Source organism: Engystomops pustulosus, chromosome 6 (assembly GCF_040894005.1).
Source record: "Engystomops pustulosus chromosome 6, aEngPut4.maternal, whole genome shotgun sequence".
Classification (NCBI taxonomy): domain Eukaryota; kingdom Metazoa; phylum Chordata; class Amphibia; order Anura; family Leptodactylidae; genus Engystomops; species Engystomops pustulosus.
The window spans coordinates 56,385,237-56,412,215 of NC_092416.1; the positions used below are offsets into that span (position 1 = coordinate 56,385,237).

Genomic DNA, 26,979 nt, shown 5'->3' on the forward strand with positions numbered 1-26,979 from the left:
TCTCTGGTGGGGATCAAAGGGGCTACTGGGGCGTGGAGTAGCCTCACCGTGTAGCCTCAGCTCCGGCTATGCTACGTATATCAAGGTCATTAAACTTTCTAAAAGATTGTGGGGACTAAAGGATTAGCCCTAAAAAGAGCTTTCCTTACATTCATTAGATGCACCTACCACCGGATCTACCTTAATAGGTAGGATAAAGATGGTACAGAAACACAAATAGCCCATCAATAAACACAGTAATTTTGTGTGATATATATATGTATATTTTTTTTAATGGTGTTAACATCTAACACAATATATATATTGTACATTATACATCACATGGACGGATGAACGCTCCATTTCTAGAAATCAAAAATGTAAAAAGATACAACAAAATGCATTACACAAATGATCAAGGCTGGAAGAGGTAACTTTAGGTGCTTTAGATGCTGTAGTACATATACTAATATGGTTATCTTACAGGGGTTGGCCACTTTACCCTTTGTTTCTCGTAATGTGTATAAGTGAAGTGGGCAGGATATTAATTAATTTACCAATAAATGCGGTCCCCTACTTAAGGACATCCGGCTTTGATTTGAAAATCTTATTGACACATGGACAATAATAAAAATTTTGTCTTGAGCTACAATTATATAAAACATACAGTTCCAACTTTCATAAAAATTCAACTTAAAGAGGACCTGTCACCCAATTTATCGGCACTAGGAGCTGCTTACTAAAGTAAGCAGCTCCTAGTGTTCGATCAAACGCCGCAGTGTTAGAGTGATAGCGTTACCGGAAACTTCCGGTAACGCTATCTAACACTGTGGCGGGGTACAGTGTAATTGTCGGACAGCTCGCAAAGCTGTCTGCCGTATTCATGAGGGGGCGGGGTTGGGGCGGTGACTGTCCAATGATTACATTGTACTCCGCCGCAGTGTTTGATGGTGTTACCGGAGGTTTCCGGTTTATAACACTGCGGTGTTTGTTCAAGCACTAGGAGCTGCTTGCTGTCCGACAATTACACTGTACCCCGCCACAGTGTTAGATAGCGTTACCGGAGGTTTCCGGTAACGCTATCACTCTAACACTGGGGCGTTTGATCGAACACTAGGAGCTGCTTACTTTAGTAAGCAGCTCCTAGTGCCGAAAAATGAGGTGACAGGTCCTCTTTAAGAACAAACCTAAAGAACCCATCTCGTACATAACCCAGGGACTGCCTGTATACATCTATTAAAAAGTTCTGCATATATATAAAGTGAATCCTACTGTTCCTTTATCTCATCAGCGAGAGATAAAATGGCGGGTCATGTGATCTCTATCTGTCTATGAGCAATCACCCTGCCAAAACCTTATGATCGTATTCATTAATATATGATCAAGGATCTGTCAGGGCGATTCTTCATGGACAGATAGAGAACACATGAGCCTAGATCTCCTGCAATTTTAAGGTTGGGAATGTCTGGCTGATGAGGTAAAAGACAGGAGACTTCACTTTACATACGAAGAAAGCAGAGCTGAACTAGTAATAGATGTATAATGTTAAATTACCGAATATCTTTCCCCCCACATGCTACAAAATACATGAGGAAAAGTGGCCAACCCTTTTAATATAAGATATTGAGTTCAAAGCTCTATAACTAAACTATGCCATCTATGACTTTGACACAAGGTCAAAGTATCTAGTACTTCTGTCCCACAGGGGATAGACAGCCTGTACTCCACACAGAGCATTTTGAAATTACATTCCATAATCTGGTCAAAGGACCCCTAAGAGAGGCTTTTACGTTAAAATACATTCATAGAGCAATTAACATAAGGCATCTTATCAGGTTTTTAAGGGAACCTGTCAGGAGGATTTCTGATACTAAACCACAAGTATGTCCCAATGTTCAGTATGAATAAAGATGTACCCACTGTTCCCAGACATGAACTAATCAAGAATCCCTTATCAATCAATCAAGGGGTGCTGTGATGGTGGTCTGGTGATTCAAACACCATTGGTAGGCACTTGTGGGCTATATTGTGCCCTGTTTTGAGCATTGGTACTACCTTTATAACCTATAATCTGACTGTCCTTTTTGTGCCTGACTGTGATACCCCATTGAGGGATGTATAGTTATTACTACTCTGACCACCACCCTTTGTCTTGTTGTTTCTGTGGTTTTCATTTTGTTTTTAATATATTTTGAGTGTCAATTTGTGGCGAAATAAAGTCTGAATAATTTACTACTAATATGGTACTTGTGTATTGATAGTGGTAAGATTTTTGATACCATGTACTGCTTTTTGGTATTCATGAACTAATCAAGGTCTACCACCTCAGCTATTTCCAGGAATGTTGTTGGCAAGGAAGGTCTATATAGGACACTAAACTTTGTGCCTGCAATAATATACTGGTGGTTTGGTTTCCTAATCCACCTGCTGGGTTCCCCTTTAACATACTAAGTATTTACACACATAGGATATGGCATCTGTTGGTTACAGGCTTGAGGCAGAATTTGTGCAGCTGCAAAGCCGAACTACCCAGAAGAAGAGCCTGGCATCGCTGCACTGTACTCATATACAGGAGGCTGTGATGGCTCCATCATAAGGCACACATGGCTGTGCCCTCCCCTCCCCCAGATTTAAAGGAGAAAGGGATCATGTAAAAATAAATAGAAATTATTTATTATGTCCAGGAAATACACTCTTAATACAAGGGGATTATGGCCATGCATCTGAACTGTGATCTGCACTTATTGAGAGACTACAACTCTCAGTCTCTCTCATGCTGGCAGTTGCAGTTTCTCAACAGCTGGAAAGTCATAGACCAGTGGTAGTGATGAAAGGAGCAACTACCATATCTAATCATAAGTGACAGGAAAGTGGTTGTCATAGAAGAGAGGTGAAGTAGTCATGGCTGCAAACCATAGGGGAATTCTCGATACTGGGGAGAACGCAAAGGTTTGGCGAGTCGCTTTCTACAATAAGAATCTTGTGTGTCATAGGAGAATAGTGTTCAGTCCCCATTGATGTGCCATTGTGCCCAGAGACTAATTGGTCATTTTATGTCTTTATTAGGACACCAAAAGTTCAGGAAAAAGCCACTATAAACCAGGCAGACCAAGCAAATTAACACGATTCTCACTGTGCACACCCTGGACAGTATGTTAAGGCGCAGGCTTTGGGGAAGGCTCTGAGGACAACCCCCAGGAAAGAGAACAATCACCCCCAAGTAAAGAGGTCAATGTGGTTATATAGGGTTAAGATATGCTATTCCATTAGTAATGGCTGATATAAAATATATTACATTTCCATACAAGGGTTTTATGTTACTCCTGTGCAGTATGAAAACTGGAGATGTTCCTTATAGGAAAAATACCAAAATAAGTATTCAGGATAGAAATAAAGGTAGCGCCCTAGGAACAGAGTAATGAGATGCCCAAGAAGCACCTCATTTGTAAGTATGACTATTTTATCACTCTTTATAGTCTTATATTGTTTGTATATGTAACGTGGAATATGATGGAGCCATATAAAGATTTATTATTATTAATATGTCACTCAATAAATTTAGCATACCATATTTTTCAGACTATAAGGCGCACCGGAGTATAAGGCGCACCATCAATAAATGCCTGCTAAAATGTCTAGGTTCATATATAAGGCTCACTGGACTATAAGGCGCACCTGATTATAAGGATGATTGACCAGCAGGTGGCAGACCTGTGCACAGTTCAAGGCAGCTGTTGTCTGTAAGTATGGTTCATATATAAGGCGCACTGGACTATAAGGCACACCTTTGATTTCTGAGAAAATCAAAGGATTTCTTGTGCGTCTTATAGTCCAAAAAATACGGTACATCTCTACACAGAGACTGGTGGATGCCAGTTTTGATGAATTTTCCCTTCCTAGATTTCCCTACTCACTGGATTTAAAGGCAATGTGCACTTTCATGGGCAGTTTGAATATTATTACATTGCATCGATTATGGGGTGTAAATTATTCGCCCTTGTGCACAGAACCCCATCAAAGAAACATCAGCTCAGTTATAATCTCTTATCGGACTTCTCCTGAGTGGTTGGAAACACTTATGTCAGCTTATCCTTATCACACTGACCATCAATCAGATACAGTGAGTGTTTCCAACCACTTAGGGAAAAACAGGTAAGAGAAACATCGTCCAAAGAAGAGAAACCAAGCACAACCAGTAATGATAACATATCAGGGAAACAAATTTAGCCTCTAAGAAATGTAATGAAATAACAATAGAAAATTGAAGGGGGATTGGTAATTGGTAACTAAAGTTCATGCAAAAACTACCATTATCAGAAGTGACATATTTATTAGTCAATACGTTATATATATATATATATATATATATATATATATATATATATACACACCAGTAAATATATACATGCATTTAGAGTCATAGTATGGATTCTCAATCATTGTGTCACAACTTTATCAAGCAAAAGAAAAACAATATATATAACTCCATGCTTAATTTTCACAGAGATGTAACAGAGCTTAGTTGTTAAAATCTTTGGGACTAGACAGATATTCAGTGTTCGCAGGAAACGCAGACGACTAACCCAGCTCTGCTACGTCTCACCATTTCTTACATTCCATCCGAATACTCCCACTCTCAAGAACCTGTAGTACAAATCTTAAGACTTTCCAGCTGTTCCTCGACAATTGACATTCTCTTTTTTTGGATAATTTTAGACCTAATAATCCCTTCAACGTTATATAAATATATAAAAATGAAGGAAGGAGCGTAATATACATAAAAATGTGATTAAAAAACCCCCCCAAAAACCTGTGGCACTGAAGCTTAACATATTCGTACTCCGAGTGGCGGGGACAGCACCACTGTAGGGGACGGGATTAAACACAAGTCCAACGGCAACAAAAACGAAAAAAAATTATGGGACGGTATCAGACTTCCCCTCTGTTTCACCCACCCACATCCTGAAATTATTACAAGTGAGTGGATTTTCTTGGTTTATATACAAATAAAAGCACTTTGGCTTAATACAGTTTCTAGGTTTGTAATAAGCAGAAGGCAGTGGGTTCAATCCAGTGTCCTGGCTGTGAAACAAAGGCACCTGAGAAGACAAGAAAAAAAATCCTTAAATTGAAAATTGTTTACACAGAGGTTTTAATAGCAATCCTGGGGGTTTCCTAGGTAACGGTTCTAGTGATATGTGGTGGACCCAGTGGTCGGACACTAATCTCCATCCTTGTTATAAGTGCTGCAACTTAATTACATAACATCTTCTTCCATGTCAGAGCTCGGTGTTGCTCCTAAAAAATGTAGATCTCCTGTAGCTGCTGTTAAAGCAGACACCTATCAGTTAAAAAAGGACCTGTCACCCTCAGAAACGGCACTAGGAGCTGCTTACTAAAGTAAGATGCCGAAGTGTTACAAGGTTAGCGTTATCGGAAACCACCAAAATGGTCCGGCGTATTCATGAGCGGGCGGTCCGAGGCGTTGCCACTTCCCCGGACCGCCCCACCCTCTGTGTCATACGGCAGTCACCGCCCCCATTCCTCCCCCCTCATGAATACGCCGGACCGCTCTCAAAGTGGTCCGGCATTTCCAGTGTACAGCGCGGCAGTGTTAGATAGAGTTATTGGAGGTTTCTGATAACACTAGCAGTGTAACACTGATGCGTTTCTTTTAGCACTAGAAGATACTTTAGTAAGCAGCTCCTAGTGTATTTTTTGAGGGTGACAAAAGCTCTTACTGACATTTTAGCTTCTTGAAAGGGAACCTGTCATCAGGAGCCCTATTTCTGGCTCCCCCATAGAGAATAGTGTTCACATTGCTAAAGAGGTTCTATAGTAAAACTGGCTTTTTCTGAAAAAAAAAAAAGGTAGATGAAAGTTAACTTTTCTGTATGTAGAGCTGTGTCCCTAGTCCAATGGGATTTATGGGGAAGGAGATATGGGGAATGTGGGAGTTTTTTTTTTTAAATTTGAAATGAATGTATGACGGAGCAGTTTCCCGAAGTGGGTGGGGAACCGCTTCTCACTGGCCACTCCCATGGGGCATTGTTCTGCAGAGAGAAAGGAAAACTTTCATCTAACTTTTTTTTTTTTTTTTGGAAAAAGACAGTTTTACTCTTAAAACTCTTTGGCAATGAGTAAGCAATACTCTTTGACGGTGACGGAAAAAGGGCTCCTAGTGACAGGTTCCCTTCGAAGCTCTGCACACATTCCCAAGAACTGTAAAGTTACTAGTGAGGAAACTGAAATTTCACAGATATATTTACCCTCAAACATTATATATTAGCTACTAAGTCAATCTTCAGAAGAAGCCTACTTTATAAATGCATTACACTGCTCCTGTCAGTGTGCAATGAATCTGTTTCCTGTTTCTGGGCCGTGTGTCATTTGTGTGTGATCTGCAGACACAAGCTGATGCCAGTAGAGAACACTGTACACACGGGCAGGAATAGCACCCGCTCTGTACTTTGCTGCTAGGGGCAAGCGGCTCATATACGGGGCCATAAAAAACCACTGCTGTGGATGAGCCCATACAAATACACGGGGAGCTGTTCTAACCAAACAATAGATATCACACGGTCCAAAACAACATCCATGTGCAGGAAGCCTCACGACAAGCTAAGCAACAGTCTCACAAAGAAATAAAACGCAGCTCTGGTGTACAAGGATAGTAAAGCGTTTTTTTTTTGTTTTTTTTTTTTGTTTTTTTTACAAGGTTTTAACAAGGATTGTAAATTTGTTTATTAAGCGAATGGTATTTTTAATGCATCTTTACTTCCATTTATATTGAAAGCTTTGACAGTGTACAGAATCATTTATTTTGGGAACAAAACTTTTGGTAACCCCTTCATAAAAGGCCTGAGAAAGCTTTAATGACCTGCGGGTTTTTTTACAAATTTTCGTACGTAGCGGTTTAAGGGCCACAACTTATTCTTTTTATGTGTGTTACCTTAAAAATTTTTGGAGCATTTTTTTCATGACACGTAGGGCTAGGACTTTTTTCAATGATAGTTTTAAAGTTAAAGGGGTATTCTCATCTGGGCATTCACATTCAGTTTTAATAACATATATAAACATTTCTTCAATTAGATGTCCAAAAAATGTTCCTGTGTGAAGATAATTTCTCATAAATGTAGTGATATGGTCCCTTAGAAACAAGACTGCGTCCCTGGATACGACCACCTCTGCTGTGATTGCACAAAGAAACACAAGGTTTTTGTATATGAAATGACCGGAAGTTACTGCAGGTCCCACATCAGTCCTGTGGTAATGATCACTGAAGCCAGGAGGTCAGACAGGGCTCAATAGTGCATGTATGGCCACCGCTGCCAAAATGTGAGGTGGTCGTATCCGGGGAAGCCATCTAGTTTCTAAGGGACAACATGGCTAAATTTATGAGAAATTATCTTCACATAAGAACAATTTTTTTAATAACATCCAATTGAAGAAATGTTTACATATGGCAAATGAATTCAATTAAATGTAAATGCCCAGATGGGAATACCCCTTTAAATTTACATTTATTTTTGGCTTTTTCAAATTAACTGAAAATTAACATATATATGAATTCTCTATTTTGTGTCGTGGTTTTCATACATATTGGCCCAGATTTACCATTACGGGCAGTTTGCCTCACTAATGTGCAGAGTGAGCCAGATTTTTAACCTCTTCACGACTGTTCCATGTCAATATACCTCAGTTTTATTGTGACACTGTGCAGAAAGGATGTTTATAGACATCATGACAGTGGCCAACTTAAACAGCTATATCTCCTGAACCATCTAGAAACACAATTTAACAATTAAACAGGAGATTCTCCCCATGTATTATATTGTGTATGGAATCAAACAAATTTCCTGACATTCGCAATCTTCGTCGGCTCAAACGTTTAAAAAAATTAGGAAAAAAACAGAGGGCACCACGTCACACCACAGGAGGGACCACGTCAAAAAGGGAGTTTTTTCCTCATTTTTGATAAACGTTTGAGCTGATTAAGATTGCGAGTGCCGGGATCTTTGTTTAGTACTTTATTGTGGCAGTGGCTGAACCCTGAGCACCGCTCACTCACGGAGTGCCGTCTACCTGTTGAATATTGTGTATAGATGCTTCACAGATCTAGATCCACTATTAAATTAGTACTAAAAAAGTTGATAACTATGTACAGCTTTCTATTGCCGACTGTAAGTTGAAGAGTAGATACTCAATCCATATATCAGATTCTGTTTAATATGACACCAGAATTCTTTCTAGGTGCAAGGGTTCAGGAGATATAGGTGTTTGAAGTGTGCCCCCCTCCAGCCGGTCACCTGAAGGCAGAATGTAGAAGGAGCTGCACAAGACTTTCACTTTTCACTATTGCAGAGGTACATGCGCCCTCTGCATCTGTAGCTGAACCTGAGAAAGTGTAACAGGATAATGCTGTACATATTTAGAACATAGTTTGGTAAAAGTTACTACTTTAATAGGAAAAATGACAAAAAAGCTTATTTTTTCACATTTGTAGTCAATTATTGGAATATTTGAAATATGTAAGTACTGTATTAAAACTATCAAGATAAAGTTTCACATGTCTTGAAAAAAACAAAGTAAAATTTGTTATGATATCTAAAGCTTTTCCAGAGATATCATCATTTAAAGAAGCGCAGAGCAGAATGTCGAAAATTGACCTGAACATTCCTGGATGCGGTGAACAATCTTCAACAATCTGGCGCAGCCTGCACTCACTGATATCTCTTAAACTGGGTGCACCAGTTTTTTTCTGGGCATGTGCCGACTGTGCTGCGGTGGACACAGTACCATGGAAACCACTGCTATGTATGAGCCCATACAAATACATGGGGAGTTGCTCTAACCATTGAAACAAAACACATAATTGGTGCAAACGCTTCATAAATACATGTGTACGTGTATTTAAGTGCAAACTTCACCTGAAAACAGGTGCAGAGCCTTTAATAGATCTGGGCCAATATGTATATTCTTTGGCAAACATGGATTTTTTTTATTTAACTGTGAAATTTTAGTGTGTGTTTCTAAATATTTATTCATATTTTCTGTGTGTTTTTTTTCTTTATATGCCCCCCATGAGTTCATAAAAAAACCTTTAGGGACATTTCCACAGTGTTAAAAATTTTATTTAATTTTTCCTCTTTAATTTTTTTTCCCTCTTACAAGTAATTAGGGCATCTTTAAGAGCCTCAGTTACAAGGGAAGCGACCCCCTGTGGCGCTGAGCTGCACTGGGTCTGATTAACCACCCAGACCTGTCGATCACATGACTGGTGGTTCTATAGTGCAAGCGCCAGCTCCTGCATACACTGCACAGCGTTACTTCAGTGTTATACAGTGAAAAAAGAAGAAGGCTGAAGTGGAGACCCTTCTCTCTAGACCAGCCATGGCAAACCTTTTGGAGACCGAGTGCCCAAACTACAACCAAAATCCACTTATTTACCGCAAAGTGCCAACGTGGCATTTTAAGCAGTAACAGCTACCTGTTCTTCCACATCTTTCATTCGTATCGGCCGCCTTAGGCCAGCAATATAGTTGAAAGAAGGAGGGAATATTTAGTCTCTCGTTGTAGCTTCTCGTCAGGGCCTTTCTGTAGAGAAGGAATGGTGGTCCAGCCGGATGAGCTTCTCACTTTTCCCGCAGTTCCAAACAACCAATTAAGTGTGGCTTAAGTTGCCTGGTAATGCAGGAAGATTTGGTCCTATTTGGTGAACTCTGTCCTGGGTCGATGGTCTGAGTGCCCAGAAAAATGGCTCTGAGTGCCACCTATAGCACCCATGCCATAGGTCCGCCACCACTGCTCTAGACTCTCCGGGCTGCCTCTGATAACTGGAGACCTGGTCCTGCTCCCACAGCATCTCTGCTCTCCTGCGGACCTGCACCAGCTGACGGCTCAACCTGTCCAGTTATGAATAAACACTGATTGTGAATCAATTTCTTCTGCTTCTGTACAAATGGAACAGACAACAGGTAGAAATGATAGGCGATTAGCTAAACAACGTCTATAAAGGAAGTTATAGGGGTTATAAAGGTTCTGCAGGAGTGGCCAAAGACCATTTCTCTGTTCTCATCCTTTTTGGATGTTTTGGTCACTTCTGCATTTTATCATGGTTCTAGCCCCTACCCTAGAGGTAGCATGAAGTGGTGTCTAAGACTCACATTGTGTTATTGGTCTTCATATGGACCAACACTGTAGATTTATATGCTGGACTTGATAGGCCGATGTCTTTTTTACAACCTTATCTACTATGATACCCCACTGATTTACAATGCTGTCCCCTGCAATCCCTCCTTTGAGTGTGAGAATAGGGTAGAATAATGCTCTCCTATTCTAGCAGTCTAATTTGGTTAAAAGCTCAACTGAATCTGTTCAGTTTTAAACAGAAATCCTTTCAAGTTATGTTGACAAACATTCAAGGATTGGTTACCTACACAGACTGATCATTTCTTTAGATGGTACCATCTTTGTTTATATCTTTATCACCCGTATCATCATCCTCATCGTCGTCGTCATCCTCCTCCTTAGCCCTGTAGTGCAGGTTTCTTAGCTCTCGTCGGCTCATAGAGGCACGGGATGTGGCAACGGGTGGAAAGTCCTAAGCGTTAAAGAAATCTGATAATAACTGGATGCACAAGCCCAAACTCATCTCACTTTTTTGTTGTCATTTTTACAAAATTGCAGAAAACCCAGCATTTTTCTGCAATGTTGTGTTAACATTTAAAACACTAGAATTAGTCTAAGGATTCTTATGATAGCAAAAAATAATAATTCTCTTCTGAACAGAAATGAACCAAAAAATGAGGCCAGCCTATGTGTCGCCAATGTTACAGACTACATAGAAACCTTGTATATAGTGTGACCTAAAATCTCACCTGCATAAGATCAGCATTCTCAAAAAATCTCCCCAGTGGCATAGGCTGGTTGCTGTCTTCATCAAAAAAGGGACTGTTATCTGTGTATACACCTCTGCCATCTGGATGTACCGCTCCGGAAAATACCATGCTATCACTGCTCTCATCCGTTAACCCTTGATATGAGATGTACTCGTTGTCTCTGGACACCTGACGGGCAGCGACTCGAGCACTGACTGTCACCTTTGGGCACCTCCTGCCTGGAGCTCTTCCCCGAGTACCAGTCTTGGTACCCCTCTTGATGCCATCACTTGGTAGTCTAATGTTCTGGTCACTTACAATATTTCTTGATAGATTCCTATTGGAAGGTTTGCGGACTGATTTCTGAAACAAATGAGATAAATCAACAATTATATTATATATATTAGAGTCATTTGTACGCTAGTGATGTATTACAGGGGTCACCCTTTTATTGACTGGACCCACGGGCCTAGCTGACCGCAGTCATTTCTGCAGGTCCCCCTTCATGTGATTATAGTTTCTGGAATAGCTGGATCAAATATGTCATGAGCAGGAAATGTTGGCAGATTTGCTGCTCACAATGTGAAAACTCAGCTTTCTAGATGTTAAACACAAATAAATAAACCAATATGGAAATACAGGCAGTCCCCGCTTTATTTAAAAGATATGTTCTAAAGATTTGTACTTAAGTTGAATTTGTATGTAAGTCGGAATTGTATATTTTATACTAGCAGCTCCAGGCAAAAAGATTTTTTGTCCCAGTGACAATTGGATTTTCTACATTTTTTGCTGTAATGGGAACAAGGATTATCAATAAAGCTTCATTACAGACACTTTACAGCTTATCATTGCAGCCTGGGACTATAGTAATAGCATCCAGAGAGCTTCACCAGAGGTCACATTGGGCAGAGCGGTCTGTCTGTAACTAAAGGGAGTCTGTAAGTTGGGTGTCCTTAATTGAGGAGAACAAAGTCAATGAAGACGCCTTACCAGGCATTCTCTCTTTGTGGTCTCATCACCAGAGGACTTCTGTGCGTCTGAGCAATGCTGAGTTTTTTGGCGAGCCGAGCATCGCACTCCATCTGCTAACTGGAAGAAAATTCCAAATTATTCCAGTGTCTTTGATGTAAGGCTGTAAAATATTTCATTTAAATTCATAGCGGACCCGGACTCGGCATATGGATTAAAAAGCATGAAAGAGAATGCGCCTCTACCCAAACTCTGCCTATTTTACACGTTACAGCGTCAGAAATCTGGAGTACAAGAAATCTGAGTTTGCAACTGCAATTTTTTACTTTCTAATAATTTTGTAAGATTTGGCTATAATGTTAATATATGGGCTCTGGAGTGGCCTAGCGAGGTGTCACTACTAAAATAACCAACCACCGATCCTGAGGAAATGCTATCCACAGCCATTCTGATGCTCATCCAGAAACTGAAGGCACAGAGAAGGGACTAAACAGTATTCAGAACCCGATAAGCGAAAGAAAAACCTCTAATTGTAAGAATATAAAGAGTAAAAGAAAGAAAAGGAGAGAGAGAAAGAGTGTGCAGAGGAAAAAAAGTGCATGAGTAAGAGAAAGAATGCACAAGAGGAGATAGAGAGAGGAAGACTGCATAAGAGAGAAAAGAAGAGGATAGAGTGAAAGAGCTTGTGTGAGAGAGAAAAGAGAGAGTGCACAAGATAAAAAAAAAAAAAGAACACCCGTGAGGAAAAAAAAGAGCATCCCCAAGAAAATAAGAGAGAGCACCTGCAAGAGAAAATGAGAACCCCTTAAGAGAAAAAAAAAGAAAGTGAAAAGAAAAGAGAGCACCCTAGGAAAGAGAGAGAGAAAGCGTGCAAGAGGAAGAGAAAAAAGTCATGAGCGCACAAGAGAGCACAAGCACGAGAGAGAAAAGGGGAGAGAGCACAAGCACGAGAGAGAAAAGGGGAGAGAGCACAAGCACGAGAGAGAAAAGGGGAGAGAGCACAAGCACGAGAGAGAAAAGGGGAGAGAGCACAAGCACGAGAGAGAAAAGGGGAGAGAGCACAAGCACGAGAGAGAAAAGGGGAGAGAGCACAAGCACAAGAGAGAAAAGGGGAGAGAGCACAAGCACAAGAGAGAAAAGGGGAGAGAGCACAAGCACAAGAGAGAAAAGGGGAGAGAGCACAAGCACAAGAGAGAAAAGGGGAGAGAGCACAAGCACAAGAGAGAAAAGGGGAGAAAGCACACGTGAGAGAGAAAATGGAAGAGAGCACGCGTAATAGAGAGAAAAGGGGAGAAAGCACAAGTGATAGAGAAAAGGGGAGAGAGCACGCGTAATAGAGAGAAAAGGGGAGAAAGCACGCGTGAAAGAGAAAAGGGGAGAGAGCACGCGTGAGAGAGAAAAGGGAAGAGAGCCCGCGTGAGAGAGAAAAGGGGAGAGAGCCCGCGTGAGAGAGAAAAGGGGAGAGAGCCCGCGTGAGAGAGAAAAGGGGAGAGAGCCCGCGTGAGAGAGAAAAGGGGAGAGAGCCCGCGTGAGAGAGAAAAGGGGAGAGAGCCCGCGTGAGAGAGAAAAGGGGAGAGAGCCCGCGTGAGAGAGAAAAGGGGAGAGAGCCCGCGTGAGAGAGAAAAGGGGAGAGAGCCCGCGTGAGAGAGAAAAGGGGAGAGAGCCCGCGTGAGAGAGAAAAGGGGAGAGAGCCCGCGTGAGAGAGAAAAGGGGAGAGAGCCCGCGTGAGAGAGAAAAGGGGAGAGAGCCCGCGTGAGAGAGAAAAGGGGAGAGAGCACGAGCACAAGAGAGAAAAGGGGAGAGAGCACAAGAACAAGAGAGAAAAGGGGAGAGAGCACAAGCACAAGAGAGAAAAGGGGAGAGAGCACAAGCACAAGAGAGAAAAGGGGAGAGAGCACAAGCACAAGAGAGAAAAGGGGAGAGAGCACAAGCACAAGAGAGAAAAGGGGAGAGAGCACAAGCACAAGAGAGAAAAGGGGAGAAAGCACGCGTAATAGAGAGAAAATGGAAGAGAGCACGCGTAATAGAGAGAAAAGGGGAGAAAGCACAAGTGATAGAGAAAAGGGGAGAGAGCCCGCGTGAGAGAGAAAAGGGGAGAGAGCCCGCGTGAGAGAGAAAAGGGGAGAGAGCCCGCGTGAGAGAGAAAAGGGGAGAGAGCCCGCGTGAGAGAGAAAAGGGGAGAGAGCCCGCGTGAGAGAGAAAAGGGGAGAGAGCCCGCGTGAGAGAGAAAAGGGGAGAGAGCCCGCGTGAGAGAGAAAAGGGGAGAGAGCCCGCGTGAGAGAGAAAAGGGGAGAGAGCCCGCGTGAGAGAGAAAAGGGGAGAGAGCCCGCGTGAGAGAGAAAAGGGGAGAGAGCCCGCGTGAGAGAGAAAAGGGGAGAGAGCCCGCGTGAGAGAGAAAAGGGGAGAGAGCCCGCGTGAGAGAGAAAAGGGGAGAGAGCCCGCGTGAGAGAGAAAAGGGGAGAGAGCCCGCGTGAGAGAGAAAAGGGGAGAGAGCCCGCGTGAGAGAGAAAAGGGGAGAGAGCCCGCGTGAGAGAGAAAAGGGGAGAGAGCCCGCGTGAGAGAGAAAAGGGGAGAGAGCCCGCGTGAGAGAGAAAAGGGGAGAGAGCCCGCGTGAGAGAGAAAAGGGGAGAGAGCCCGCGTGAGAGAGAAAAGGGGAGAGAGCCCGCGTGAGAGAGAAAAGGGGAGAGAGCCCGCGTGAGAGAGAAAAGGGGAGAGAGCCCGCGTGAGAGAGAAAAGGGGAGAGAGCCCGCGTGAGAGAGAAAAGGGGAGAGAGCCCGCGTGAGAGAGAAAAGGGGAGAGAGCCCGCGTGAGAGAGAAAAGGGGAGAGAGCCCGCGTGAGAGAGAAAAGGGGAGAGAGCCCGCGTGAGAGAGAAAAGGGGAGAGAGCCCGCGTGAGAGAGAAAAGGGGAGAGAGCCCGCGTGAGAGAGAAAAGGGGAGAGAGCCCGCGTGAGAGAGAAAAGGGGAGAGAGCCCGCGTGAGAGAGAAAAGGGGAGAGAGCCCGCGTGAGAGAGAAAAGGGGAGAGAGCCCGCGTGAGAGAGAAAAGGGGAGAGAGCCCGCGTGAGAGAGAAAAGGGGAGAGAGCCCGCGTGAGAGAGAAAAGGGGAGAGAGCCCGCGTGAGAGAGAAAAGGGGAGAGAGCCCGCGTGAGAGAGAAAAGGGGAGAGAGCCCGCGTGAGAGAGAAAAGGGGAGAGAGCCCGCGTGAGAGAGAAAAGGGGAGAGAGCCCGCGTGAGAGAGAAAAGGGGAGAGAGCCCGCGTGAGAGAGAAAAGGGGAGAGAGCCCGCGTGAGAGAGAAAAGGGGAGAGAGCCCGCGTGAGAGAGAAAAGGGGAGAGAGCCCGCGTGAGAGAGAAAAGGGGAGAGAGCCCGCGTGAGAGAGAAAAGGGGAGAGAGCCCGCGTGAGAGAGAAAAGGGGAGAGAGCCCGCGTGAGAGAGAAAAGGGGAGAGAGCCCGCGTGAGAGAGAAAAGGGGAGAGAGCCCGCGTGAGAGAGAAAAGGGGAGAGAGCCCGCGTGAGAGAGAAAAGGGGAGAGAGCCCGCGTGAGAGAGAAAAGGGGAGAGAGCCCGCGTGAGAGAGAAAAGGGGAGAGAGCCCGCGTGAGAGAGAAAAGGGGAGAGAGCCCGCGTGAGAGAGAAAAGGGGAGAGAGCCCGCGTGAGAGAGAAAAGGGGAGAGAGCCCGCGTGAGAGAGAAAAGGGGAGAGAGCCCGCGTGAGAGAGAAAAGGGGAGAGAGCCCGCGTGAGAGAGAAAAGGGGAGAGAGCCCGCGTGAGAGAGAAAAGGGGAGAGAGCCCGCGTGAGAGAGAAAAGGGGAGAGAGCCCGCGTGAGAGAGAAAAGGGGAGAGAGCCCGCGTGAGAGAGAAAAGGGGAGAGAGCCCGCGTGAGAGAGAAAAGGGGAGAGAGCCCGCGTGAGAGAGAAAAGGGGAGAGAGCCCGCGTGAGAGAGAAAAGGGGAGAGAGCCCGCGTGAGAGAGAAAAGGGGAGAGAGCCCGCGTGAGAGAGAAAAGGGGAGAGAGCCCGCGTGAGAGAGAAAAGGGGAGAGAGCCCGCGTGAGAGAGAAAAGGGGAGAGAGCCCGCGTGAGAGAGAAAAGGGGAGAGAGCCCGCGTGAGAGAGAAAAGGGGAGAGAGCCCGCGTGAGAGAGAAAAGGGGAGAGAGCCCGCGTGAGAGAGAAAAGGGGAGAGAGCCCGCGTGAGAGAGAAAAGGGGAGAGAGCCCGCGTGAGAGAGAAAAGGGGAGAGAGCCCGCGTGAGAGAGAAAAGGGGAGAGAGCCCGCGTGAGAGAGAAAAGGGGAGAGAGCCCGCGTGAGAGAGAAAAGGGGAGAGAGCCCGCGTGAGAGAGAAAAGGGGAGAGAGCCCGCGTGAGAGAGAAAAGGGGAGAGAGCCCGCGTGAGAGAGAAAAGGGGAGAGAGCCCGCGTGAGAGAGAAAAGGGGAGAGAGCCCGCGTGAGAGAGAAAAGGGGAGAGAGCCCGCGTGAGAGAGAAAAGGGGAGAGAGCCCGCGTGAGAGAGAAAAGGGGAGAGAGCCCGCGTGAGAGAGAAAAGGGGAGAGAGCCCGCGTGAGAGAGAAAAGGGGAGAGAGCCCGCGTGAGAGAGAAAAGGGGAGAGAGCCCGCGTGAGAGAGAAAAGGGGAGAGAGCCCGCGTGAGAGAGAAAAGGGGAGAGAGCCCGCGTGAGAGAGAAAAGGGGAGAGAGCCCGCGTGAGAGAGAAAAGGGGAGAGAGCCCGCGTGAGAGAGAAAAGGGGAGAGAGCCCGCGTGAGAGAGAAAAGGGGAGAGAGCCCGCGTGAGAGAGAAAAGGGGAGAGAGCCCGCGTGAGAGAGAAAAGGGGAGAGAGCCCGCGTGAGAGAGAAAAGGGGAGAGAGCCCGCGTGAGAGAGAAAAGGGGAGAGAGCCCGCGTGAGAGAGAAAAGGGGAGAGAGCCCGCGTGAGAGAGAAAAGGGGAGAGAGCCCGCGTGAGAGAGAAAAGGGGAGAGAGCCCGCGTGAGAGAGAAAAGGGGAGAGAGCCCGCGTGAGAGAGAAAAGGGGAGAGAGCCCGCGTGAGAGAGAAAAGGGGAGAGAGCCCGCGTGAGAGAGAAAAGGGGAGAGAGCCCGCGTGAGAGAGAAAAGGGGAGAGAGCCCGCGTGAGAGAGAAAAGGGGAGAGAGCCCGCGTGAGAGAGAAAAGGGGAGAGAGCCCGCGTGAGAGAGAAAAGGGGAGAGAGCCCGCGTGAGAGAGAAAAGGGGAGAGAGCCCGCGTGAGAGAGAAAAGGGGAGAGAGCCCGCGTGAGAGAGAAAAGGGGAGAGAGCCCGCGTGAGAGAGAAAAGGGGAGAGAGCCCGCGTGAGAGAGAAAAGGGGAGAGAGCCCGCGTGAGAGAGAAAAGGGGAGAGAGCCCGCGTGAGAGAGAAAAGGGGAGAGAGCCCGCGTGAGAGAGAAAAGGGGAGAGAGCCCGCGTGAGAGAGAAAAGGGGAGAGAGCCCGCGTGAGAGAGAAAAGGGGAGAGAGCCCGCGTGAGAGAGAAAAGGGGAGAGAGCCCGCGTGAGAGAGAAAAGGGGAGAGAGCCCGCGTGAGAAAAGGGGAGAGAGCCCGCGTGAGAAAAGGGGAGAGAGCCCAAGTGAGAAAAGGGGAGAGAGCCCAAGTGAGAAAAGGGGAGAGAGCCCAAGTGAGAAAAGGGGAGAGAGCCCAAGTGAGAAAAGGGGAGAGAGCCCAAGTGAGAAAAGGGGAGAGAGCCCAAGTGAGAAAAGGGGAGAGAGCCCAAGTGAGAAAAGGGGAGAGAGCCCAAGTGAGAAAAGGGGAGAGAGCCCAAGTGAGAAAGGGGGAGAGAGCCCAAGTGAGAAAGGGGGAGAGAGCCCAAGTGAGAAAAGGGGAGAGAGCACAAGTGAGAAAGGGAGAGAGAGCACAAGTGAGAAAGGGGGAGAGAGCACAAGTGAGAAAGGGGGAGAGAGCACAAGAGAGAAAAGGGGAGAGAGACCAAGTGAGAAAAGGGGAGAGAGCCCAAGTGAGAAAGGGAAAGAGAGCACAAGTGAGAAAGGGGGAGAGAGCACAAGAGAGAAAAGGGGAGAGAGACCAAGTGAGAAAAGGGGAGAGAGCCCAAGTGAGAAAGGGGGAGAGAGCACAAGAGAGAAAAGGGGAGAGAGCACAAGAGAGAAAAGGGGAGAGTGCAAAAGAGAGAAAACGGGAGAGCACAAGAAAAGGGAGAGAGACCAAGGAGAAAAGGGGAGAAGAGCACAAGATAGAAAAGGGGAGAAGAGCACAATAGAGAAAAGGAGACAGAGCTCTAGCACACTCGCTCTCTTGCACACTCTCTCCCCCTTCTATCTCTCTAGCATGCTCTCTCTTCTATTTCTGGCGTTAGCGTGCTTCCTCCACTTCACCCTCTTACGAATTGGCGTACCCTCTTCCGCATTGATGAGGCCTCTTCCAATCTCTTGTGCGCACCCTCTCCCCTTCTTCCTAACCATCACACCTGCGCTCGCTACCCTTCTCGCGCAAGCGCACTCTCTCCCCTTCTTTCTCTTGTGCACAAGTCCACGCTCTCCCTTTATCTTTTTTTACACACTCTCACCCCTACTCTCTCACATGCGGGCGCACTGTCTTTCCCTTTCCTTCCCGCGGACATACCTTCCTCCCCTTATCCCCTCCTCCTCACGTGTGCTCCTTCTTTCTCTCGTGCTCACTCCGTCTCACCCTTCTCTTGCGCATACATGCTCCCTCTCTCTCCCCTTATCTTTCTTGTGCGCTCCCACTCACCCTTTCTTTTTCGTGCTCCCACTCTCCCTGCCATACTCTTCTCTTCCCTACTCTCTCTTGCAGGCTCCTCCTCCTTTTCTTCTTCTCCCCTTCTCTTATGTGCGCTCCATCTCTCCACTTTTCTGTCTCGCGTACAAGCACTCTCCTTCTCATCTCTCCTTCTCATCCTCTTGCATACTTGTATTCCTTGTCTCTCATGCTCCTATCTTGCATGTGTGCTCCTCCATTCCCCTTGTCTATCTCATGTATGATCCTCCTTTTCCCTCTCTCGTATGTTCCTTCTCTCCCCCCATTTCTTTTGTGCTACTTCTCCCACATTCTCTCTCCCCCTATGTCTCTCCCCCTTTTTCGCACTCCTCACCCTTCCTACTCTCCCCTCCTCTCTCGTGCGAGCGTTACTTCTCTCCCCCCTCTCACATGCTCGTCCTCCATCTCTTCCATCTTCTTCTCTCTCAGGCAAGTGCGTCCTCCCTCTCTCGCACACGCAACCACTTCCCTTCACACTCTTGTGCTGCCTCTATCCTCTTCGCTCTCTTGTGCATGCAAGCTCCCTCTCTCTCCTCTCTGCCCCTCCTCTCTATCCCCTTCTATCTTGCATGCGCCCACCTCACTCTTTCTCTCATGCACGCTCCCTCTCTCCCCTTTTCTCTCTTGCATGCTCCCTCTCTCCCTTTTCTCTCTTGCGCACACGGTCCCTCTCTCTTCTCTCGCACACGCTTTCCCCTGCACTCTAGCACATACCCCTCTCCCCCCTTCTCTCTGTTGCACGCGCAGTCCCTCTCTTCACTTCTCTCTTGCACACCCCCTCTCTCCCATTCTCTCTTGTGAGTGCTCCCCCTCTCTCTCGTGCATGCTCACTCTCTTCCCCGCATGCGCCCCCTTATCTCTCTCTCTCTCTCTCGCTTGCCCCCTTCCCCCTTCTTGTTCTCCCTCATTCCCTTTCTCGTTCTGTCTCGCGCGCTCCCACTTTCCCCTCCTCCCTCTCTCGTGCGCAAGCTCCCTCTTTCCCCTTCTCTCTCTCTCGTACACTCCCTCTTTCCCCTTTTCTCTCTCGCGCTCCCTCATTCCCCTTGTCGTTCTCTCTCGCGCGCTCCCTCTTTCCCCTCCTCCCTCTCTCGTGCACGCGCTCCCTCTTTCCCCCCTTCCTCTCTCGTGCGCCCGCTCCCTCTTTCCCCTCCTCCCTCATGCGCTCCCTCATTCCCCTTCTCTCTCTCGCGCGCTCCCACATTCCCCTTCTCTCTCTCCCGCATGCCCTCTTTCCAATTCTCTCTTGCTCCATCATTCCCCTTCTCATTCTCTCTCGCTCCCTCTTTCACCTTCTCTCTCTTGCGCGTGCCCCCTCTTTCCCCTTCTCTTTCTTTCTCTGGCGCACTCCCTCTTTCCCCTTCTCTCTCTCTCGCGCTCCCCCTTTCCCCTTCTCTCTCTCTCGCGCTCCCCCTTTCCCCTTCTCTCTTTCGTGCTCCCTCTTTCCCCTTCTCTCCCTCACGCAAGCACTTTCTCTCCCTTTCTCTCTTGCGCGCAAGCTCTCCCTCTCTCTTTCCCCTTCTCTCTCACATGCAAGCTCTCCCTCTCTTTCCCCTTCTCTCTCGCAAACTCTACCTCTCTTTTTCCCCTTCTCTCTCGCGCAAGCTCTCCCTCTTTCTTTCCCCCTTCTTTCGCACGAGTGCTCCCTCTCTTAACCCTTCTCTCGTGCAAGCGTTCCCTCTCTTTCCCCTTTTCTCTCTCTCTCAAGCGCTCTCTTTCCCCTTCTGTCTCTTGCTCCCTCTCTTTCCCCTTTTCTCTCTCCTGTGAGCCCTCCCACTCTTTACCCTTTTTTTTCTCGCGCGCAAGCCCTCCCTCTTTCCCATTCTCTCTCTCATGCACTCCTTCTTTCACCTTCTCTCTCGCGCGAGAGAGAAGGGGAAAGAAGGAGCGCGCGAGAGAGAAGGGGAAAGAAGGAGCGCGCGAGAGAGAAGGGGAAAGAAGGAGCGCGCGAGAGAGAAGGGGAAAGAAGGAGCGCGCGAGAGAGAAGGGGAAAGAAGGAGCGCGCGAGAGAGAAGGGGAAAGAAGGAGCGCGCGAGAGAGAAGGGGAAAGAAGGAGCGCGCGAGAGAGAAGGGGAAAGAAGGAGCGCGCGAGAGAGAAGGGGAAAGAAGGAGCGCGCGAGAGAGAGAAGGGGAAAGAGGGAGCGCGCGAGAGAGAAGAGGAAAGAGGGGGCACGCGCAAGAGAGAGAAGGGGAAAGAGGGAGCGAGAGAGAACGAGAAGGGGAATGATGGAGCGAGAGAGAGAAGGGGAAAGAGGGATTGCGCAAGAGAAGGTGAAAGAAGGAGCGCGTGAGAGAGAAGGGGAAAGAAGGAGTGCATGAGAGAGAGAATGGGAAAGAGGGAGGGCTTGCGCGCGAGAAAAAAAAGGGTAAAGAGTGGGAGGGCTCACAGGAGAGAGAAAAGGGGAAAGAGAGGGAGCAAGAGACAGAAGGGGAAAGAGAGCGCTCGAGAGAGAGAGAAAAGGGGAAAGAGAGGGAACGCTTGCACGAGAGAAGGGTTAAGAGAGGGAGCACTCGTGCGAAAGAAGGGGGAAAGAAAGAGGGAGAGCTTGCGCGAGAGAGAAGGGGAAAAAGAGAGGTAGAGCTCCCTCTTTCCCCTCCTCCCTCATGCGCTCCCTCATTCCCCTTCTCTCTCGCGCGCGCTCCCTCATTCCAATTCTCTCTCTCGCTCCATCATTCCCCTTCTCATTCTCTCTCGCTCCCTCTTTCCCCTTCTCTCTCTTGCACGTGCCCCCTTTCCTTCTCTCTCTCTCTCTCTCTCGTGCTCGCTCCTTCTTTCCCCTTCTCTCTCCCTCTCGCACGTGCTCCTTCTTTCCCCTTCTCTCTCGCGCGCTCCTTCTTTCCCCTTCTCTCTCGCGCGCTCCTTCTTTCCCCTTCTCTCTCGCGCGCTCCTTCTTTCCCCTTCTCTCTCGCGCGCGCTCCTTCTTTCCCCTTCACTCTCGCGCGCGCTCCTTCTTTCCCCTTCTCTCTCGCGCGCGCTCCTTCTTTCCCCTTCTCTCTCGCGCGCGCTCCTTCTTTCCCCTTCTCTCTCGCGCGCGCTCCTTCTTTCCCCTTCTCTCTCGCGCGCGCTCCTTCTTTCCCCTTCTCTCTCGCGCGCGCTCCTTCTTTCCCCTTCTCTCTCGCGCGCGCTCCTTCTTTCCCCTTCTCTCTCGCGCGCGCTCCTTCTTTCCCCTTCTCTCTCGCGCGCGCTCCTTCTTTCCCCTTCTCTCTCGCGCGCGCCCCTTCTTTCCCCTTCTCTCTCGCGCGCTCCTTCTTTCCCCTTCTCTCTCGCGCGCTCCTTCTTTCCCCTTCTCTCTCGCGCGCTCCTTCTTTCCCCTTCTCTCTCGCGCGCTCCTTCTTTCCCCTTCTCTCTCGCACACGCTCCTTCTTTCCCCTTCTCTCTCGCGCGCTCCTTCTTTCCCCTTCTCTCTCGCGCGCTCCTTCTTTCCCCTTCTCTCTCGCGCGCTCCTTCTTTCCCCTTCTCTCTCGCGCGCGCTCCCTCTCTTCCCTTCTCTCTCGCACGCTCCCTCTCTCCCCTTTTCTCTCTTGCATGCTCCCTCTCTCCCTTTTCACTCTTGCGCACATGGACCCTCTCCCTTCTCTCGCACACGCTTTCCCCTGCTTTACCCCGCTCTCCGTTGCACGTGCACTCCCTTTCTTCACTTCTCTCTTGCACACCCCCTCTCTCCCATTCTCTCTTGTGCGTGCTCCTCCTCTCTCTCGTGCATGCTCCCTCTCTTCCCCGCATGCGCCCCCTTATCTCTCTCTCGCGCGCTCCCTCTTTCCCCTCCTCCCTCTCTCGTGCGCGCGCTCCCTCTTTCCCCTCTTCCCTCATGCGCTCCCTCATTCCCCTTCTCTCTCGCGCGCTCCCTCATTCCCCTTCTCTCTCGCGCGCGCTCCCTCATTCCCCTTCTCTCTCACGCGCGCTGCCTCATTCCAATTCTCTCTCGCGCGCGCTCCCTCATTCCAATTCTCTCTCTCGCTCCATCATTCCCCTTCTCTCTCTCTCGTGCTCCCCCTTTCCCCTTCTCTCTCTCGTGCTCGCTCCTTCTTTCCCCTTCTCTCTCCCTCTCGCACGTGCTCCTTCTTTCCCCTTCTCTCTCTCGCTCCCTCATTCCCTTTCTCTCTCGCGGGCACTCCCTCATTCCCCCTCTCTCTCGCGCGCGCGCTCTCCCTCATTCCCCTTCTCTCTCGCGCGCTCCCTCGTTCCCCTTCGCTCGCGCTCCCTCATTCCCCTTCTCTCTTGCTCGCGCGCACGCTCCCTCATTCCCCTTCTCTCTCGCTCGCGTGCACACTCCCTCATTCCCCTTCTCTCTCGCGCGCTCCATCATTCCCCTTCTCTCTCGCGCGCGCTCCATCATTCCCCTTCTCTCTCGCGCGCGCTCCCTCATTCCCCTTCTCTCTCTCGCGCTCCCTCATTCCTGCCTGCCCTTCTCGCTCTCCGGCGCGCTTCCTGCCTGCCCTTCTCGCTCTCCTGCGCGCTCTCTCTTACCCCTTCTCTCTCGCGCGCGCTCTCTCTTACCCCTTCTCTCTCACGCGCGCTCTCTCTTACCCCTTCTCTCTCGCGCGCGCTCTCTCTCTTACCCCTTCTCTCTCGCGCGCGCGCTCTCTCTTACCCCTTCTCTCTCGCGCGCGCTCTCTCTTACCCCTTCTCTCTCGCGCGCGCGCTCTCTCTTACCCCTTCTCTCTCGCGCGCGCGCTCTCTCTTACCCCTTCTCTCTCGCGCGCGCTCCCTCTCTGCCCTTCTCACTAGCGCGCGCGCGCGCTCCCTCTCTGCCCTTCTCACTAGCGCGCGCGCGCTCCCTCTCTGCCCTTCTCACTAGCGCGCGCGCGCTCCCTCTCTGCCCTTCTCACTAGCGCGCGCGCGCTCCCTCTCTGCCCTTCTCACTAGCGCGCGCGCGCTCCCTCTCTGCCCTTCTCACTAGCGCGCGTGCGCTCCCTCTCTGCCCTTCTCACTAGCGCGCGTGCGCTCCCTCTCTGCCCTTCTCACTAGCGCGCGTGCGCTCCCTCTCTGCCCTTCTCACTAGCGCGCGTGCGCTCCCTCTCTGCCCTTCTCACTAGCGCGCGTGAGCTCCCTCTCTGCCCTTCTCACTAGCGCGCGTGCGCTCCCTCTCTGCCCTTCTCACTAGCGCGCGTGCGCTCCCTCTCTGCCCTTCTCACTAGCGCGCGTGCGCTCCCTCTCTGCCCTTCTCACTAGCGCGCGCGCGCTCCCTCTCTGCCCTTCTCACTAGCGCGCGCGCGCTCCCTCTCTACCCTTCTCACTAGCGCGCGCGCGCTCCCTCTCTACCCTTCTCACTAGCGCGCGCGCGCTCCCTCTCTGCCCTTCTCACTAGCGCGCGCACTCCCTCTCTGCCCTTCTCACTAGCGCGCGCGCTCCCTCTCTGCCCTTCTCACTAATGCGCGTGCTCCCTCTCAGCCCTTCTCACTAGCGTTCTTTCTCTCTACTTCAAAAATTGTCCTGCATACATTTGCATCACAGTGACTGGGGTTTGTATTGTGGGGTCAGATGTGTGAGCACTACTGCGCAGGACTGAACAAAGATCCTACTATAATTCTTCTAACTGTTCCATGTGAATCCTAATGGAAATCAGGGGATGGCTACAATACTTGCTTTCATGCTGGCAGCTATACATGCATTCTCTGTTCCTTAAGAAACTATGTCCTGAATATCACTTGCTCCTCTTGTAAATTTGGAGGCAACGAAGATAGACCCTGACTGACTATAGGAAGGGATAGGTACTGTATTAGGAGACTTTCTTCACTATTCATCACTTATTTGTTATAGACAGTAAGAAGTGAACAGCGCTACAATACTAGGAATAATACGTCCTGTGTCTAGAAAATAAAAAGATGACCCTAGACAACCACTTTAGACTAAACCAGAGATATAGTCTCAATGGATTTGTGGAGACAGGAAAGTATTTCTTTATTCACTTGTGAAGCAAGACCATTAGCAACCACACAATATAGTGAATGTTTCTTCTTTGATCCAAACTAAATACATTTTTCAGTACCACACTGCTGTCCAGCACTGAATCACATCCTCATGGCGTTTCCACCACATGCTGATACTACAGACTATAACAGCACGCTGGCAAGTGACCACTGCTGCCATCATGACTCACCTATATCCGCCAGGTTCATCAGAGCCACTCTCAAAAGATATTGAATGCTCGTTTAGTAACTAAATTATCATCCAAGATCCCTTCATACTTTAACACAGGAATGACATCAACCGTCCAATCACCTGGAAAGCCTTCTTCTGACATCTACTAGTCACTACACTCCACCCACGTCCAATAACTGTCCTATGCCAACATCCTCATGGCATAGAACTAACAAATCTACTGAACCCACTAATCTCTAGTAGTCCACTGGATATCACCATCTGACTGTCCACCAATCTCATTACACACTCACCGGCTCCTTACACAGAAAATGACTGACTCCACACCAACAGAAAAGTCCTCCACTACTTTATATTATCCAAGACCCAACTTATGCTCAAATATCATATGATAACCCCATCCACTGCCTCCATTATTATCATCTGACATCCCGATATTACTATATGACAACCCATATTCATCAACATCACCATTCTTCACCATATTCGACAACAAACTAACATCTACTACCCCACCATTTTTATCTGACAACCCCTCCATCATCATCTGACACCAAACTATTATGATCCAACAACCCCTCCACTGCACCCATCATCATCCGACACCCCAATTTTACCATCCAACAACCCATCCACTATTCCCCATCATGATTTTATACCCCACTATTGCCATCTGACATCCATTACCTCCACCAAAGTATGACACTCTACTATCATCCGACAACCTCTGCACTACCTCCATCATCATCTGATAACCAACTATTACTATCTGACAACCCCTCCACTACCTCTGTCATCGGTCACCCTATTACTATCTGACAACCCCTTCATCATCATCTGTTATCCTACTATTATAATCTGACAACCTATTCACTGCCTCCATAACCATCTGACACCCTACTATCATCTGACAACCCATCCACTACCTTCATCCCCATCCGTCACCCTACTATTGCTATTTGACAACCCCTCCACTGCATCCATTATTATTTGATACCCAACTATTAATATCTGACAACCACTACCTTCATTATCATCTGACACCCTACTTTTACTATCCGACAAACCCTGGACTGCACCCATCATCATCTGGCACCCTACCGCTGTGACGTGATCCCCTACTACATTGGAGAGCTCCAATATTTTCACCCCCTCCCCACCTATCACCATAAGACAACCCTGCAGTGTCCCCACTAGCTCATCCATATTAGATACTGGTCCCCCATGCTTCCTCTGTGATCCCCTTCTCTGTACTGTAACGTGTTCCGTCAGCTTGAGCCCCATGTACACAAGATTCCCTACACCTTCCACCTCGCTGCCCATACTGACCTCGTATGCCCGCAGCACCCCATAACCGCACCGCTCTGCCCATGTACCTGTCCCCTGCCCTCTATTCACACCGTGCAGCCACTCCGCCAGCCTCCGCCTTACCTTCCTCTTCTTCATGGAGAAAACCCGGCTCCTACCGCCGCCAAAACTATCCTACTACTTAGTAAAACTTTCCAGGCTCCGCGTCAGCCCCGCCCAGCAACTCACACACGGAGAACCGGCCTGCGTCTGACGTCACAAGGGAAACTCATAGTAACGTGCCATCTCAACTGAGGGCAAAACAACAGCAACAGCGAACGTACGCAACGTGACGTGAAGCCCATGGAATCCATGCCTGAAGCGGGCAAAGGAACATTAACCCTTTCCGCGCAATGTTCATGTGACGTTCGCAAAAAAAAAAAAAAAACGTGAACCGTGAAATTAAAATTGAGAACACGTACCTATCCTTTTTTAAGGTTTACTTATTATTATATTTTGCAAAATATACCTCAGAACAAAGTTTAAGAAAATATAAGGCAATAAAAAAACAACAGGCAATGTTAACAATTCATAGTTACCCAATTTGCAAAAAATAGGAAAACACATAAAACGTGTGCTAAAGCATTGCTAAAGTATTGCTGCATTTACCCCTAAAGGTTGTGGTTATATGATAGCGGTGGTCCTTATAGTGGTCCATCAGTGGCTACTAAAGTAAGACCCCCACATCCATGACAATACACTAGGGTGTGCCATAACTGTGCCCACTCAGTTGTGCCTGTCACATTAGGGTTGTCATCTCCCCTGGTAGTCCACTATTTGATATTTATTACCAGTCACATCAGATGCTAATCCTATGTGTGAAAAACTATGGGACTGAGGGAAACACTAATGACCCATTCACAGGAGCATTGCAGAAACTGAGCTTCAGCAGAATTAAAAAAAAAAAAAAGAATTGACGATTTTCCATCAGTTTTCTGGCATATTTTGATCAATGTGTCTGTTTTTCATGT

At 48.2% G+C, this 26,979-nt stretch overlaps 1 protein-coding gene across 2 annotated transcripts; it reads right to left on the minus strand.

The window, feature by feature from the left end:
- Positions 1-253: 253 nt before the first annotated feature.
- On the minus strand, positions 254-26,243 carry C6H1orf174 (chromosome 6 C1orf174 homolog). 2 transcript variants are annotated; one of them, XM_072156202.1, is made up of 5 exons: positions 26,093-26,243; positions 11,850-11,948; positions 10,860-11,222; positions 10,419-10,582; positions 254-5,078 (listed from the first exon to the last, which is right to left on the minus strand). In XM_072156202.1, exons 1-4 carry the CDS (start codon positions 26,105-26,107, stop codon positions 10,436-10,438), a joined length of 624 nt encoding a protein of 207 aa, XP_072012303.1. In that variant the 5' UTR covers positions 26,108-26,243; the 3' UTR covers positions 254-5,078; positions 10,419-10,435. The 2 variants fall into 2 exon arrangements, with proteins under 2 accessions (XP_072012303.1, XP_072012304.1); XM_072156203.1 differs by having other exon boundaries at positions 10,415-10,582.
- Between the last annotated feature and the right edge of the window lie 736 nt (positions 26,244-26,979).

Bases quoted from the DNA above. Each gene is read 5' to 3' on its own strand.
- C6H1orf174 (XM_072156202.1), bottom strand. The intron at 11,223-11,849 runs GTAAGGCGTCTT...CATTTGTTTCAG, and splicing joins CCACAAAGAGAGAATGCCTG to AAATCAGTCCGCAAACCTTC. The intron at 10,583-10,859 runs GTGAGATTTTAG...TTTAACGCTTAG, and splicing joins AGAATGCTGATCTTATGCAG to GACTTTCCACCCGTTGCCAC.